The sequence below is a fragment of the Alosa sapidissima genome, chromosome 1 (genome assembly GCF_018492685.1).
Source record: "Alosa sapidissima isolate fAloSap1 chromosome 1, fAloSap1.pri, whole genome shotgun sequence".
NCBI classification, from domain to species: Eukaryota; Metazoa; Chordata; class Actinopteri; order Clupeiformes; family Clupeidae; genus Alosa; species Alosa sapidissima.
This window is the reverse complement of record NC_055957.1, coordinates 24,180,954-24,197,459: the sequence shown is the minus strand read 5'-3', so window position 1 is coordinate 24,197,459 and position 16,506 is coordinate 24,180,954. Positions and strand designations below refer to the sequence as shown.

The 16,506-nt window shown below is 45.8% G+C and overlaps 1 protein-coding gene across 10 annotated transcripts in view; it reads right to left on the bottom strand.

Moving 5' to 3' along the window:
- Positions 1-4,331: 4,331 nt before the first annotated feature.
- Positions 4,332-16,506, bottom strand: part of lef1 (lymphoid enhancer-binding factor 1) — a 38,249-nt gene continuing 26,074 nt past the window's right edge. Inside the window, exons 7-11 of one of the 10 annotated variants that reach the window (XM_042105466.1) lie at positions 16,163-16,325; positions 15,412-15,519; positions 13,721-13,763; positions 12,798-12,838; positions 4,332-5,903 (exon numbers count right to left, since the gene is read on the bottom strand). In XM_042105466.1, the coding sequence (XP_041961400.1) occupies positions 12,804-12,838; positions 13,721-13,763; positions 15,412-15,519; positions 16,163-16,325 (349 nt within the window). In that variant the 3' untranslated portion in view covers positions 4,332-5,903; positions 12,798-12,803. Of the gene's footprint in view, positions 5,904-12,797; positions 12,839-13,720; positions 15,197-15,329; positions 15,520-16,162; positions 16,326-16,506 lie in introns of all 10 variants that reach the window. The other 9 variants (XM_042105468.1, XM_042105474.1, XM_042105464.1 and 6 more) reach the window with 9 other exon arrangements.

Sequence of the window (16,506 nt, the reverse complement as noted above, 5' to 3'; positions counted from 1 at the left end):
TTGTAGTCTTTGTGATTGGACCCAAACCCTGTGCACTCCAAAGCCTTTGTGAACTGTCACCTTGTAGCCCCACTGCAGAGGTTGGGAACCAGCACTGTTGCCTGCTCTTTCTAATAAGAACTATGATGAAGTAATGATCTGGTTTCAAGGTAGTGCATCCCATACTGATTCCACTCTGTGTAAAGAGTGTGCTTGTGTGTGTGTATCTGTGTGTCTGGATGTCTGTCTGTCGTCCACTGTGTTTATGTGAGTCTGTTGTCAGCATTATGTGTGTGTGTGTGTGTGTGTGTGTGTGTGTGTGTGTGTGTGTGTGTTATGTGTATGTCTGTGAGCTTGATTGCATGGCCCATGCAGTGGTAAGTCATCTCAGTGGCATCGTTCTCCATGTGTCGCTCTCTCAGACGATATGGAGTAGTGAGGAGGTGGGGTACTGATGAGGAGGTGGGGTAGCCTACTGAGGAGGTGATGTGGTCTTTTAGGCATTCCTTAGTTCTGGGCAAGATGAGATTCAAACCCACAAAAGACCTCTCCTCACTTCTGCTCTCCTGCTGGATCTGGGTTTTCCAGAACCATCTACTTCATGCTTATTTACTACATCACAGAATTCCTTACGGGTGCCCACCGCTCAGCACCTATTTTATTGGTTACGTTTGGTTAGAGGACTCCGGCTACAGCCCTTTGATATGCTGTGATCGTCTCAGATCCCGCTAATGCAAGACAAATATTTTTGCAACATTTGTCTGGTCCAGGCGATAGGCTTCTGTACGAGAATGAATTATTGTTCATATTATACCCACTAAAATAAATGCATACATTTGTAGGAGACTGAATGTTTTGCTTTACATTTTTGGTTACATTGTAGCTCATAAATAATCAGCCACCAGAGTAAAATGTTATAGACTAGAGAATTCACATGCACAAAATCTTGATCACATGTTACATTGAATTTGAGTTGAAATTGTTTGCCATACTTGTTATAGACATTTCAGCCAAGGCTTCATTGTAGAATTGCAGTTATTAGTGATATGTTTTGTTGTTGAGAAGATAAATATTGACTTGGGTGGCAATGGTTCTGTTATGTACCCGTCACACGGGCTGTCATAAGTTGTATTTCACAGTTTTAGTGTGAACAGCTGCCCACCAGCCCAAACAAGTGACAGACATCATCTCTTGTAGCATTATGCATTAATGCTGTTTGATGAGTATTTTCAACTGTTCCTGTAATGAATTTGAATGAATTGAATTCTTAGTGTTGGTGATCTTGGATCTTCTGCACTTGGACTGTGTTTTTCAACTACATGCACGGCTGTGTCATTCAATTTCTTTGCATAAAGTCTAAGTTTGAGAAGTAGCTCTTATGCTGTCGTTTGTCTCACTTTGAATCTCTGCCAGCATTTGTTCCTTGCAGGTTTGAGTAAATGGGCAAGTGTAGTGGTTCATTTGAATAGTTTGGAGAGTCCCCTCTCTATAAAAAGACTTGCCTGTCTTATTGGTTCCTGTTCTTTTGCTGTCCACTTGCTGGATCTTGTCTTGACTACAATGCACGTTTCACTTATCCAGCTGTCCGTCTGATTTCTGCAATTCATTATGTTTTAGACTTAACACTTCACATTACACTACCCTGCAAGCCAGGCACATGTGCACCTGGATATTTTATTCCCAGATGATCTAGAGTCCTGTTGAAGTTTGTGCTGTTTTCTACAGACAGAAATGGATGGACAGCTGTATACATACATCAATCTATTCGGTTGGCTGAGCTATACTTCCAATTTTATCACAGGCACATAATATGAAATGTTAAATGACATGACAAATGACAAAAGGACTCTTTCTCAATTATATCCACGTCATGCTTCATTTCCTAAACGTCATACAAATTGTGTTGTGATGCGATCTTTAGATGTGACCGGACTCTGATGTGCGCTGAACTGATCTTTACATGAGTGCAGTAGACATTATCACCACCAGAGGGCCATGCACCCCACTGAACATCCAGATTGCTGTTAGCTGTGTTTTTATGCTTTGTTGATGGCAGAGCTGAAGATGAAAGCATGTTTTGGATCAAGTATTTCACTAGATCTCTGATTTTCTGTGTTCCTAGCTGAAATGTTCACAGTGAATAATTCTGGTTTCATGCTGGCCAGTGTGAACATAATCTACTCATAAACTGACAGTGATACTATTAATGGAACTTAATAGTATTGATATTCCTGATTTCGAGTGTGTGGCTCTGTTATTTAATCTTTTTAATACATGGGATGGGATGGATACATTTCGTATGTATGTTTCGTATGTATGTTTTTGCTAAGGTTCGCATGGTAAAAAAATAAATAGAAAAAAATATATTATTAGTATTAACACTGTAAATATTAGGAGTGTCATCTAGATTTGTTTTTGTGATTTTATATTCTCCGGGTACTGGTTACTGTTTGTTCATCTAATTTTAATTAATAACCCAATGGCTTTAAAGGCCTCCATAAGCAAGCCTGGGTCATTTCTATTTTCTCCATGTTAGCATAGCACTCTCTCCCTCTCAGCCCCCCACCCTGTTGGAGGTGCACAATTTTTTTTTGTGTGTGAATTCTCTCAAGGAGCCCAAATTATTTTTGGTTTTGTAGTAACAGTTAATCAACGGCTACTTCATATACCTGTCATACACACTATAGTATAGTACTGTCACCCTGTGGGGTGTCTGGTTAATGTGTACGTGTTGACCATATGTCTGACATTATTCAATATGCACATTAATACAATTTTTTTATGAAGCAATGGAAATCATTCGCATGACAGAAAAAGAACCTTTGCTTACAAAGTCCTAACTATTTACCTTAACTTTTACCCTGGGTGTCTGCCCACAGTTTATAAAACAAAGAGAAAGTTACTTCTTTCTGAGGAAATGCACTGAATAGACAAATAACTTTGATTTGACAAAATGAGACTCACCATCAACATAAAATAAAATATCCTAATTTAACAAAGAATGTGGAGATGGGTGCTGTGATCCATGTAATGGATCAACAGCTTTTTGAGTAAAACAAATGAAGCTCACGATCACTCTGGGGTGCTGACGGATCTGACGGATGCTTATTCAGACTGCAGCCTTTTCATTCTGTAGGCATGATACCTGTGCAGTCTTGGTCAATAAAGTGATGTTGGGTGCTGCAGCTGTGTGCTGGCCTGGGCTGTCAGAAGAGCACGGCGATGCACTCCTCTCCCTGTCTGAGGTTCCCTGATAAGGCCTGACAGGCTGGCATTAAAGACAGGGGGAGCGGGAGATAACAGGGATGGTGATGACTAAGGGAAATCAATTGGGCTCATTTTTTTAATCAGGGGCGTCTTGTCTAATTATCTAAAAATACTTCAGCACCTGGGCCAAAAAGGATACATGCTGAGATAGTTGGTGTGTGTGTGTGTGTCTATGATCTATGATGTCTATACTAACAAGAAACATCAGATAATGATCACATAAGAAATTATATTTAAATGATATCTGATGGTGAGTTTAGAACAACTTTGAGTGCAACCCTCTTGTTAAGATAGTGTTATGGTGATATATTTTTATATATTATTATTTGTATTATTATTATTAATAATACAGCTATGAAGGGATAACAGCAAACCTAAGCAAAATATCACAGGTAGGCTACACTAACCTCTGCAGGCAAGTCATCTAACCACAGCATATCAGAACTCATTTACAGCATCTTGACAATTAGTCAGGAAGTTCATGCGAGTCTACCTCCTTCCCACAATGATTGTGTTGGTCCTTTGGTTTTCAGGCTCATGGATAACTGTAGATTCTAGAGTGCGGCTATCCAGTCAGGAACATCTTTGCAATAGTGGCATATGGTGCCATCCTACACTTTACCTGAAGCCCACAAGAGGGTGCTGTTACATAGCATCCTTTATGTCCATTTCACGCTTCGATTTCACTTGGCACTGCCTCAGAGAGAATTAAATTACTGTATATTTGGTAGCTCCTTACCGACCAGGGTATTCCTCAATTTGGGGGGGGGGGGGGGGGGGGAGAAGCCATCGAGAATATTTAGATTTCTCTTTTCATTATCCTGCATTTAATGCGTTATGAATGTAGCCTTAGGCATCGCGTGCTAGTTGGTTTTAATTGCTGGTCCATTTTGTGGAGTCTTTTGAAGTGCCCCAAGAGATAGAGATGCACTACACATTTCACTGTTCTTCATCAGGCATCACCACACTTCTATGTGCAGTTACACATCAGCAACAGTCCTGACTTCATTACATCTGCCTATGAAACAATGCTATCCAGAGAAAAGATAGAAGTGCTTTCTTTTTGCTGTAATTATTTTGACACATTCTCAGTCAATGATGCCTGTTTATTTTCTTAAAAAAAAACAAGACATTTTGAAACACAGTTAAAATGTGACCACTTGGAAGCGAAATGCTAAACCAAGATGACAATGATTTAAAATATGACAATGAGTAAAAAAATGCATCAGGTAATACTAAAAAAGAACATAAAATTGATAAAATGTTACAGAAATGCTTGCATGGAATAAAGAACATGGCAAAATACCACACTATTACCTACAATAAAGAGAAGACAGAAGTACATCGCAATAAAAGAAAGACGGTCAAGTGCTGGGGTAAATATATATATATATATCTGCTTCATGTCTTGATTTAGAACAATAAAATAGAGGCATCTGCGCACCTACTCTTATGCTTTTGTCCTAACATCGCCTGCAAAAATACCAAGAAAAGTGATGCATCTTGAAGACTCTTGTCTTTAAAAAGTACATATAATATAGTGAGCATTATTTTACATTAGCGCAAGACTGAGAGGTCACTATCTGTTACAAATAGTTATCAAAAAGACGCCTATTCATTTCATTTCTGCAGGATGCTTCAACAAGAAAAAATGGCTTTCCTGTCTCCAAAGCTTATTTTCATATATACCAGTATATATATATATATATATATATAAAAAAAATGATACAAAAACAGAACAAAATCTCACTTGAAATATACACCAAGAAATGAAATGTCAAAAAAAAAAAAAAAAAAAAAAATAATAATATACAAAAAAGCATTCAAAATGAATTTCAACATCAGATGTGAACAGAGTGAAATGTTGATCCTTTTTTCCTTTTTGCACCCCCTGGTCAGAAAGCCCAAACTTGGGTCTTGAGAGGATGTCGTCAGTGATGGCCCAGGGTCCTGGGAAGTGTGTTGGCGGTGACAGCAGGGTGCTAAGAGGTACTTGCTAAGAGGTACTGGGCCCCTGAACAGGACTGCGTGTCTGGACAACCAGACGTCAGCCGTGAGGAGGACGAAACCAAGCGAGTGACGGGGAGGAACTCAGTGAACTGTGCTGATAGGAACAAAGGTGCAAAATAAGTTAATAACTTAGGAGCAAACAGCTGCCCTGGTGGGGTGGCAGGCAGTGCGGTCTGGAACAGAGCTGGCGTAGGTCCAGCCAGACCGGCTCCAGAGTGGGGGGGCTTTGGGGACGCTGAACATCTGAGTGTGTCGGGGTGGGGGTGGGGGGGTGAACAACTTGCTGGATGTATTCAGTGCAATGCCTAGGGCTTTGATGACAATAAAACAAGTCATAAGAGGACAGAAAAGGAACTTGAACAGACGCCGTCTCTGTGTTTTGTTCGTTTGATTGAGGGCCTGTCTCGTGAGAGGGTACGGGTCTTCGAAAAGGATTGATTGTCTTTTCTCAGTTCAGTGTCTCTACAGCAGTGACTGCTGGAGAGGAGCGGAGAGGAGAGGAGCGTGGTCTGGTTCAGGGTTCCTCTGGCAGACGCGTCAGGAGGGACAGGAGAGGTCATGGTCAATTTAGCAGGCCTCCATCTCTAAAAGGGGGCCTGTAGCTGCAGCCTTCGCCTTACATGTAGAGAACGCATTCCGCTTCCCTCCTGTGAGAGGAGACAGGGGGGGGGGGGGGGGGGTTGAGGGCAAGACAAAGACACATTGCTAAGTCAGCAAGATGGACAAGCAAGCTCAACGTGCAGGAAGGCTTAATATGACCGACAATCAAGGCAAATACAAAATAAGTTCTTAGTCATAGGCTCGTGAGAAACAGCATATCCACTTGACACGTTCACCCCAAAGACATGACCCATAAGGCCAACAGGCACATGCTTCTGTTTTTTTAGTTAGATGGTGGACGAGGGTGGACATGGGCACTTTCCCAGCACAACCAACAGTGGTGTTATAAACCACATGTGTCACAACTTCCAGGAACAAGAAACTTGGAGCTCAGCATTGCTAGTGCCAAACAAAATGGCCACTGATGTGCCAGGGTGGCCACTGAAGCCTGTCATATTAACTAGCTTCTGTTGTATGTTGGTACATAAGGGCAATGTGTATTTTTTAATAGAGAAGCCCATCAATAATGGACATAGCATTGTGAATTATTCTACAGCATCAAACAGAATGATCTGATCAATAAACATAGAAGTGAGTAGATGGTGGGGTTTTAAGGCATGTTTGAAGTACATGATGTTTGTGTGAGGAGAACTAAGCCTTGCATCTCTTTGCTGGTTGGTGACATTCAGTCCATCCTCCCACACACAAAGCAACGTTTCACCCATATGTGCCCTGGAGTCGCCACACTCGGGCACGGCCCACTCCTGCCCCCACCCCCAGCACTCACGCCACCTGGACAGAGACGCCTTTACCACATGTGGATGAAAGACTGCGTCTTTCTCAGAGGGCTGACCCTGAACTGGAGGGAGGGAGGGAGAGCGAGAGCAAGAGAGAGAGAGAGAGCAAGAGAGAGAGAGCAAGAGAGCGAGAGAGAGAGAGAGAGAGAGAGAGAGAGAGAGAGAGAGAGAGAGAGAGAGAGAGAGAGAGATGAGAGAGAGAGAGAGAGAGAGAGAGAGAGAGAGATGGTGGTGGTGGCTGCTGTGGTGGTGGTGGCTGCTGTGGACAGTGGTGAGAGCGCCCTGTTGCTTTATTTACCTCCTCTGCCCTGCTGCCTCCCCACCCCCACGCCCCCTTTTCATCCCAGGATCTCAAAGCTCCCCCGCGCCCTGCGCCCCCTTCCTGGGGAGCTTTTTCCTTCCCAGCCACAGATGAAAAGCGCGGGCCTTCTGCCGGGGAAGAGGCCTGGGGGCTGGAGGGGCATCGGGCCAGCACCTCACGGCCCACCCCACACAAACGCCGGGATTCAAGAGCTACTCCCCATTAGTGCTGTGGAATGCCGGGTCCGACTTGCAGGAAATGAAACGCTCCTCTGTTTTCTGAGGCTTGGGCTGGTCTCTCTCTCTCTCTCTTCCCTCTCTCTCTCTCTCCCCCCTCACTCACTCCCTTTCTCTTTCTCTCTCGTCCTCTCCCTCCCCCCCTCACTCTCACTCCCTCTCTCGCTCTCCTGCTCCGTCGCACTCAGTGGCGGCACGGCGACTCTTTGAAGTGTGGGAGGTTAAGATAACTGGCACGGCCCCGCGTCTCTCAATCGGCCTGTTCACCTCCCGGGGCAAATCAAAGAGCCCGCAGCTGGGCCCGCTCCTCCCCCCCTCCTCTTCCTCCTGCGCCCTCATCCTCTCCCCCACAACCGCTTTGGCTTTCTTACCGAGCCGTAAAAAAAAAAAAAGGAGGAAAGAAGGAAAAAACAGGGGACAAATTGCTCTGAAAATAAGTGAAGCTGAGCAGTGAGATGACTCCATACAGGGCTGGGCAGACTTTACCGTGGCACTGGCCGAGCCATTCAGGCTGCACAGCCCAGAGCGCAAGAGCCGATTGGTCAGAAGTGAAAACAGCAAATCAGCTGACCGTGTGTTCCACAGCTACCTCAAGCCTGCACTAGAAGAGCGAGATGGCTCTTCCACTCGCTCACAGCATGAAGTGCTGCACTGCATCTCAAAGACCTTACCGAGAGGAAACGAACAGAAATAGCTCTTCCAGTAAAACACATGCTACAGTCCAATAAAAAAAATACTAAAGATGAACCGATTGACAAGGCTCCTCAACTGTGAAATATAGGTGGAAACTTACAGGGGAACCCTTGCTTGTAGGCCCCGACAAGCCCAGAGCATTCTGGGATTTATGAAATCAAATCATCTGGAAAGCCCCTAGCACCGATCTCAATGTGGGCGAGTGACCTCGGCTGGCTGCGCCCGGCTCAGCGTTTTGTTTGGCAACACCCTCGTAGAAGCAGCAAGTCTATAAAACTCAGACACCCTCTCCTCGAGAAGCAGCCCAGCGCTCGGAGGAAGACGGTAAAACAGAACCGAGTAATAAAAACGGCACCTGGAAGAAAATGATGTTTTAAACAAACTGCTTCATTCTGTCAGCAGTTCCTTTGGCCCAGAGACAATAACATTAAAGGAGCAAGGAAAAATGGCCTCGGCACAATTATGTCTTTAGAATTTCACTGGAGCAAAAAAGCATAGAAAGGGTGGGGAGGGGTAGGGCTCCTGAGGAAAGAGAGAAAAAAAAAAAGTGGGGCTCGGTTAAAGGGATAAAAAAACTTAAATGAGTTGGAGGTTGAGGGTACTGCGTATACTGGGCTGGAGGGCAGTGCACGGGTGGTGCAGGAAGGAGGGTGGAGCCGTGGAGGAGAGAGTTGGGGGTGGGGGTAAGGCGAGAGGAGAGCCACCAAAACCTCAGGCATGTGTGGAGAGACTGAGGGGCTGGTGGGGGGGGGGGGGGGGGCTTCCCACATCTGAGGCGGCGTCGCTGGGGGCCCCCCGAGCCCTGCGTGGCTGCAGCGCGGGGGCCAGGCGTGGCGTGGCGTGCCCCTGCACAGCCTGAGCTGCGGGCCAGGGCGGGCACTATCAAAGAGCAGCACAATGACTGCACCCCTCCGCCGGCGCGCAGCTTCAAAGGCCCAGCCGCCACTCGCAGTCAGCAGAGGGAGGAGGGCCAGGGAGGGGGGAGGGGTTCCGCCTGCACTTACAATAGAAGCCAGATTTACTCCAGAGTAGAGGAACTCCACTACAGAGACAGACAGACAGAGGGAGGGAGGGAGTGAGGGGGGAGAGAGAGAGAGAGAGAGAGAGAGAGAGAGAGAGAGAGAGAGAGAGGAGAGAGAGAGAGAGAGAGAGAAAGAGAAAGAGAGAGAGACAGATGAGAGGGGGAGTGGAAGGGGGGAAGAGAGAGAGAGAGAAGTTACCACTAAAACAGCTGCCAAGCAGTCCCCTGGCTTCCTCCTCCAGCCTCTTTTCCCTTTTCCTGTCTCTTCCCTTACACCCCAGTACCTTTTCATCCCCAGATAACAATCTCACAGAGGGGACCTTTACAAGGTCAAATCTCAGCCCTCCTAGGAAGAGAAACATGGAGAGAAACTGGGAGAGCGAGAGAGAGGAAATGGAAAAGACAAAACTCGGGACCCTCCTGTCCCCCATGCTGCTCAACAGCTGCCTCAAAACATCTACACAACGAGCCTGCGACCAAATGACAACAAACCTCAGGCCCAGCCTAAACACAAGGCATGCACCTTGATCACCTCCCGCAGAGAGGAGAGGCAGATAAAGAAAAAAAATACAAACAGAGGAAGAGGGACAAAAATGGGGAGCCCTTCTCCCAAGAAGACTTCAAAGCCATTACTCCACTCCTCCACAGCCACGTCTAGCTCAGCACACCTGCATGACGGGACCTCCACACTCAAATGTGCACAAAACTCCTCAAAACTGCTGAGGATGCTGTCCTACTACTCCTTCTGCCCCCCTTCAAGTAGGCCACGGTGGTTTTGGTGCCAGAAACCTGAGGGTCCCACAGTAACATTAGCTAAGCAGTCACCAGTGATTTATGTCAAGAGTACCTGCTGAACTGCCTTTGGTGAGCAGAGGCAATGCCTTGTGCATTGCTGGTGGTCAGACACTAGTTATGTCAGCCCACTGGTTAGGGGACTAAGCATGGTCCGCTGGCAGACGCACATGGTAGGGGGAGAGACAGGAGCTCTGGCTGAATGTTGCCCAGATTCAGGCAAAGACCAAAACCTTCTGCCTTTAAGGCATGACGAGGGACTGAGGACAAGACTACAAATAAAAAAAAAAATCCTTTGTGTTAATGATGTTTTTTCTCTCTCTCTCTCTCTCTCTCTCTCTCTCTTTCTCTCTCTCGGCCTCTTCTTTCCATCTCTCCTCCTTTCTTCTTTCATCAAAGGCTGACAGCTGACTCCTGCCCCCACACATCACAGCAGCGAAGCTGCGTCCAGCAGAAGCCGCGGCCACGGCTCCAGCGAGAACAGCGCCTCCTTTCATGTCTGTGGGCTGGACTACGCTCTCCGCACCACCGGCCCCGTTCCCTCACCGCCGCGGACAAGGACCTTAAGAACACGGCCCTCCTTTATGCTGCCAGTGTCTATTTTAGGCCCGCCGAGTGCAGCGAATCGGACAGCAACATCAACCTCAACAGCCAACAAGGCAAACAATCGCAGTCAGAGTTGAGCGTGACGGTCAAATGTACACACATTGTGTGGGGAGTGTAACAAGGAAGGCAGTGTGTAGAGTTACAGCGAGCAACAAAGGGGCAAGCTCAGATGCGTCTGGGCCAGATGAGTCAAAGCCTCTCTGCTCTTACAATTGAGATTACCTCCCAAAATGCAGGTTCAAATTCACATTTCTTTAAACGGCACTTTAGTTACATAACCTCCCCCCTTTAAAATGAGAACACACAATGGCAAAAGGAACAAGAGCCTTTGGTGTGTGTCTGTGTGCATGCGTGCGTGAGTGTGTGTACATGTGTGTATGTACGTGTGTGTGTGTGTGTGTGTGTGTGTGTGTGTGTGTGTGTGCGCGCGCGTACATGTGTGTATGTACGTGTGTGTGTGTACGTACATGTGTGTATGTACGTGTGTGTGTGTGTGTGTGTGTGTGTGTGTGTGTGTGTGTGTGTGTGTGTGTGCGCGCGCGTGCGTCTCCGTGTGTCGTGAGAAGATAAGAATCTGAAAGCCGGTAAATCAGAGGGCTTAGTCAGACAGAAAGCCCAACAGGCAGAGGCAGCAGACACAGTGCTGAGGGGGGAAGGAAATGGGAGGCCTTTACTTTGGTCATGTAAATGTACACTACATCATTCCACTGTGTCTAACCTGTCAGCGAGTCATGCCCATAAAACTACTGCCGGCCCAGCATGGAGGCGAGATAGGCAGGTCTGAGATGGGGGCAGCCACGACATGATAAAAAGACTGTCGGGGCTTCATTTAGAACAGCCCAACCATTTACGCAACGTTGTTTTGTTTAAGGATCCAACACATCGGGGGAAAGCTCAGAGAGTCAGTGCGTTATGCATCATGTCCAACAAGGCTGAGACATGAGCGCTAAAATCAAGAGCATCAAATGGATCTCACTCTTCTTAAAACACCACATATGACTTAGAGGGTGCCAGGTGGTGGAGAAGAAGAAATAGACAAATAACCTAATTTTTTAAAGAAATGTATTTTTTTTCTACAGTCTATGCTAAGCTAACTTCAAATCCAGCTCCCAGGATCTGCATAAATTGAGGGCTTTCCACATTGCATCAGTATTCCTGGTATTATGCATATTAGTTTAAGGCTGTCACAATGAATCAGCAAGGGTGTCCGTCCAGACTCCACAAGGCACTGCTAATTATTGGATCAGAGATGAAATGCTTTCTTCGTTGCAGTTGGAAATCCACAGCAGTTTATGCAAAGAACGAGACACTCAAAGAAAGCTGTCCAATTCAGACTTTATAGGGAGCTATGATCAGAAAAATTATGTCTACATTTCTGGTGTCATTCTGCCCCTTGTTTACAACAAATTCCAGCAAAATTCAAAATTCTGATTTTATTCCGATTAAAAAAAAAAGGATTCGTGTTACCCATGTTTGCACCATGCTTGCATGTTCACACAGCAGTTGCTCTGGTGAGAAAACGTGGAGCCCCGTAGTGGCCAGTTTCCCCCTTGCGAGTGGGGAAAAGCACGTGTGAGGCAGAAACTCCTGGCAAGGCCATTATTCATTCACGGCATTGGCCAGATCACACATGGGGGACACATGAGTGAGGGAGAGGAGCTCCATCTGGGGCTGTGCTTTAATCTGCCGCACTCACTCTATGCCTACAGGCCTCACAGCACACAGCAGCAGCCCTCGGCTGCACAACCTAGCAGGGGCACATGTACAGAAAGCCAAAGAGCACATTCATCAAAAAAAATCAAATTATATATTATATATATATATATATATATATATATATATATATATATATATATATATATATATATATATATATATATATATATATATATATATAAATATAAATAATAATTACTATTTTTTTATTTTGTTTTAAATATATTGAATGTGAGGAAAGTGCTAATCTTGTTGTTTGCGCAGTAACTGTCAAAGGGAAAGATGTGGGTGGACATGGTTGTGATTAGCCAGCCACACATTTATGAGTAAACAACAACAGAGCAATACATTGTTTGGACTGCAAGGATGCCTGTGGAAAAATAATACAATACAGTTCATTCAGTTCTTATTTGCGGGCAGTGAATTGGTGACAATGTGATAGCGTGAAAGCACATTGTGTACGACATGAAGCCATGCCATGGAACAAGCACCATCCCAACTGCAGGGACAGAGCCAATTGGATTAATATAATAAATCCTTAAAAACGTGACAGAGAGACTGGTTTAAAGGAGGGGAGAGGTTATGAAGGAGAGGACACACATAAAAAAAATCAATTGCGTTTGGATAGAAACACACAATCGACTCCATTGGCCAATGATGAGTGAGTTATGGTTAGGTCGGAGCTTTAGGATTAGTCTGTAGAGGTCTTAGACCCAAGAGCAGCACATCAGAATCAGAATAGAGGAGACTGGAGAGCGGAGGGAGTAGGGTGGTCTTACCATAGCTCAGATGTACGCCGTTTTCATTCTCTGGCCTGTACCTGCGGAAGATCGCAGCTTTTAACAGTGGTGGTGGAGTTTGGTGTTGCTACCATCCACCAACCATCCTAATTCTGACCAAACAGTGATTTAAAAATGGCGGCCAGATGAGGCTTACTCGAGAAAGATACAACATTCTACTGCTGAAAGTACAAGCTCAAGCTATAACTATAGTTGCTGGAGATTAGTGACGTTATATTGTACAGTGTTGGGGGTAACACACAAGACTATTGTGCTAAAAATGTGTCTGCACAGGGCTGCAGCCACAACTTCTCACAGGTCAGCAAAAAAACAGCAAGCAAGCAGACGAGAGAGCAAAGCCCGAGGCAGTAGTCAACTAGAATGGCCAGACTAATCCCAAAGTCTGCAGAAATATGTGGAGGGAGGAAAGCAAGGAGGGAGGAGGGTGGAGAGAGGGGGAGACAGAGCAGAAGGGGGAAAAATACTCACAAGTGCACTTTAAAAATCCACTCCACCTAATAGTGAGCCACAGGGTGGGCAGGGAGTGGTGGTCTAGAGCTAAGGGCACGAGATGGCGAGGATGGCAGCACTACCTGGAGCCTGAGCACAGAGCACAAGTGCCAACGCAAAACCTCACCTATATGCCAATCACCAGACTGTGAGGAGGATAATGTAGGGCATGTATAATTACTGCTGATTATTCATGAGGCTCCTCAATTTAGCATGCTCAAACGCTTTTGTGCTTTAGTGCCAATAGACAGGCACAGGCTCTGTGAGTGTGACTGGCAGTGCTGAGCTGGTGTGATGTGATCTGTGCTGCAGGCTGTCCAGTGGTAGAGGTGGAGAGGGTGCACAGAGCGGCGGCAGCAGCAGACACACAGTGGGAGGGTCAGGGGTCAGGGGTCAAGGGTCAGCGCTCTTACCTGTGGCCTGTTCCTGCATCTTCTCCCGCTTCCTCTTCTTCTTCTTTCCCTATAGAATATACAGGGAAGGCTTAAAGTGCGGCTCCAGCACTCACGCCCACTAGACCACTATCATCATCGTTCTGCCATTTGCCATGTTCACTCATCCCCCGCTAGACACCGCCGGCAACCCACGCCACTCACTGCTCCAGCCAATCACAGCTCAGAGAGCAGCAGGCCCCAGCCTTACACACCAAAACTCCTTCTGAGGTGGTCATTTTCACTACATCCATTTTACTCCAATAAATTATATTAAATATCTGAAAATATACAGTGTGCACCACCGCGATCTTTTATTTGTACAACTCCACTTGTAAAAGTTCTCTAAGTCGGTCACAAGGATGGCCAGTGATGCACCAGAAAAATGTCAAAAATAATATTAGGGTATCTTATTTTGGCACATCCTCATTTCCATAAAAAGCATCCTGTTCTTTCGAGAAGTCTGGATTGGTATGGATGGGAAGCTTATTCCAAATCCTTAGGGGTGGTGTGGAGGGGGGGGGTGACTATAGGTATAGATAGCAGTGTGCCGTCATTTTTCAGTCCAATATGAGGGGCGCTTTGGTTTCCTGCTGTAAATTCTGATAATCCACTTATTCAGCCACTAATCTGTGTATTCTGCCCGTGCTGACAGTGAGAGGGAGCCTCGAGCGCCTCTGAAGTCTGTGACAGAGCAGGGACAGGCTGTAGGCCTGGGTGAGCTAGGGCTGGAGCTCTAAGCTAGCAGAGCCCGACTCAAACACTCCACTCACGGGGAACCATTTCTGCCATACCAAATTGATCTGCCTGCTGAAATAGTGGAGTAACATCTTACAGTCTGAGTACAAAAAATATGAAATGTTCTAGCGTCACAGTAAACATAAAGTATTCAGAGACGGGCGCTCCGTAATTAGCAGCAGGCTGTAAGAGCGAGCGCTGTAAGAGGAGCCTGCGGTGGCATGGCGTGGCCCTGAGTGGCCCTGTGTGGGGCGACTTGGCTGCAGCAGGAGGGAGGCTCAAGGAGAGGGCTGCCTGCCGTGCCCGAGGGGAGGCAGATAAACACCACAAAGCACCTCAGTGGTGGAGTGAATGTGAGTGCTGGAGCCACACTTTTAACAAAAGCAGACGCGCTCACATACTCATCAACACACACGCACACAGAGAGCTAAAAAAACATCTTACGTAGGCACACACACACTCAAAAACCACACACACACACACACACACACACTTGCATGGAAATACCACACTGCATGATGACATTTACTCGCCATCTCAAATAATTCTCTATATAATTTCCTGACATCTTAAACAGTAAGACTAATAAATTGTGACACAAGTATAAATAATTCTCAACTATTCCATTCATGTATTAAATATTAATTAAAATAAATTCAAATTCAATTCAATCTACAGAACTAAAAATGACTGGTACTAGATATGTAGCATGTAAAAAGACTGAAAAGAATAACCTAAATAATAATAATAATAATAATAATAATAATAATAATAATAATAATAATAATAATAATAATAATAATAATAATAATAATAATAACAACAACAACAACAACACCAACACCACTACCACTACGTAACCCATGCAGGAATGTTTAGGGAGGGGTCTCAGATCACACACCTCTCATCTGCTGGGCTGTTCTGTAGATACTTACATAATTGTCTCGAGCGGACCAGCCAGGGTAGAGCTGCATGTGGAGCTGGCGTTCCTTGCGGGCTAATTCGTAATACTTAGCTTGCTCTTCCCGAGATAAAGCATGCCACTGTTCAGTACAAGGGAGATTAGGGAAAAAAAGAGGCAGTCAATTACTGGCATGCACTTTCAAGTTCCCTCCAAAGAGACGCGTGCTAGTGTTTTGCTAAAAAATCCTTTTTAACTTCCAAACGATTTGTATGGGAAGAAAAAAAAAACAGCAGAGAGAGAAGGGGAAACACGATGAAGAGATTAACATGCACAGCGAGGAAAAAAAACTTTGATTTCATATCAAAACACTGGTTCCAATTTAGCGGCGCTTTACTTCAAACTATGTCAGCGGGCAATTACCCCACACAGCCGCAAATGGCGCTTTGCTGTGGCTGGCTGCCTCCGACCGCCAGGGCTTTGGTTAAGGCATTAAACATGTTTAGCGGTTCCACTATTTTCCAAGTCACAGAGAGGCGTGCTCCGTCACTGCAAACCATCCATTATCGGCAACCAATTTTTTGTTTAGTCAATTCTTTGGCCTGTCAGTCTGTTTCGTCAGGAAAAGGGGGTCTAGGCATGGGGACACTTATGGAGAGCCTGGCCGTGGAGGAGGCCCCATCACAGAGGAAGCCCTATGGTGGAGGAGCCTCCAGAAGAGGCCCCACGGTGGAGCGGAGAAGAGCAGAGAGGCAGAGATGGCTGCATCAGCGTGCACGACTTACCCGCCTCCCCAGGATCTGGTTGATGGCGGCGCTCTCCTTCAGCGTACACTCGGCCACCACGTTGGCCCGCATCTCTTTCATATACAGCATGAAAGCGTTTAGAGGTTTCTTGATGTGAGGTCTTTTGGGCTCTTGCTCTTTTCTCTGTTCGTGCTGAGGTTTCCTGCAGAAACAGAGGAAGAAAGGGGGGAAAAGCACAGACGAGTGTGTGAAAGAAGGGAAGGAAAAAAGGAAAAGAAGCAAGGCAACATAAGAGGGAGGAAGAGAGGGGAAAAAAAACAAAAACTCAACAATGGAGACGGTGGTGCTAGGCTTTGCCGCCACGGCGACGGCGCTAGTGTGAG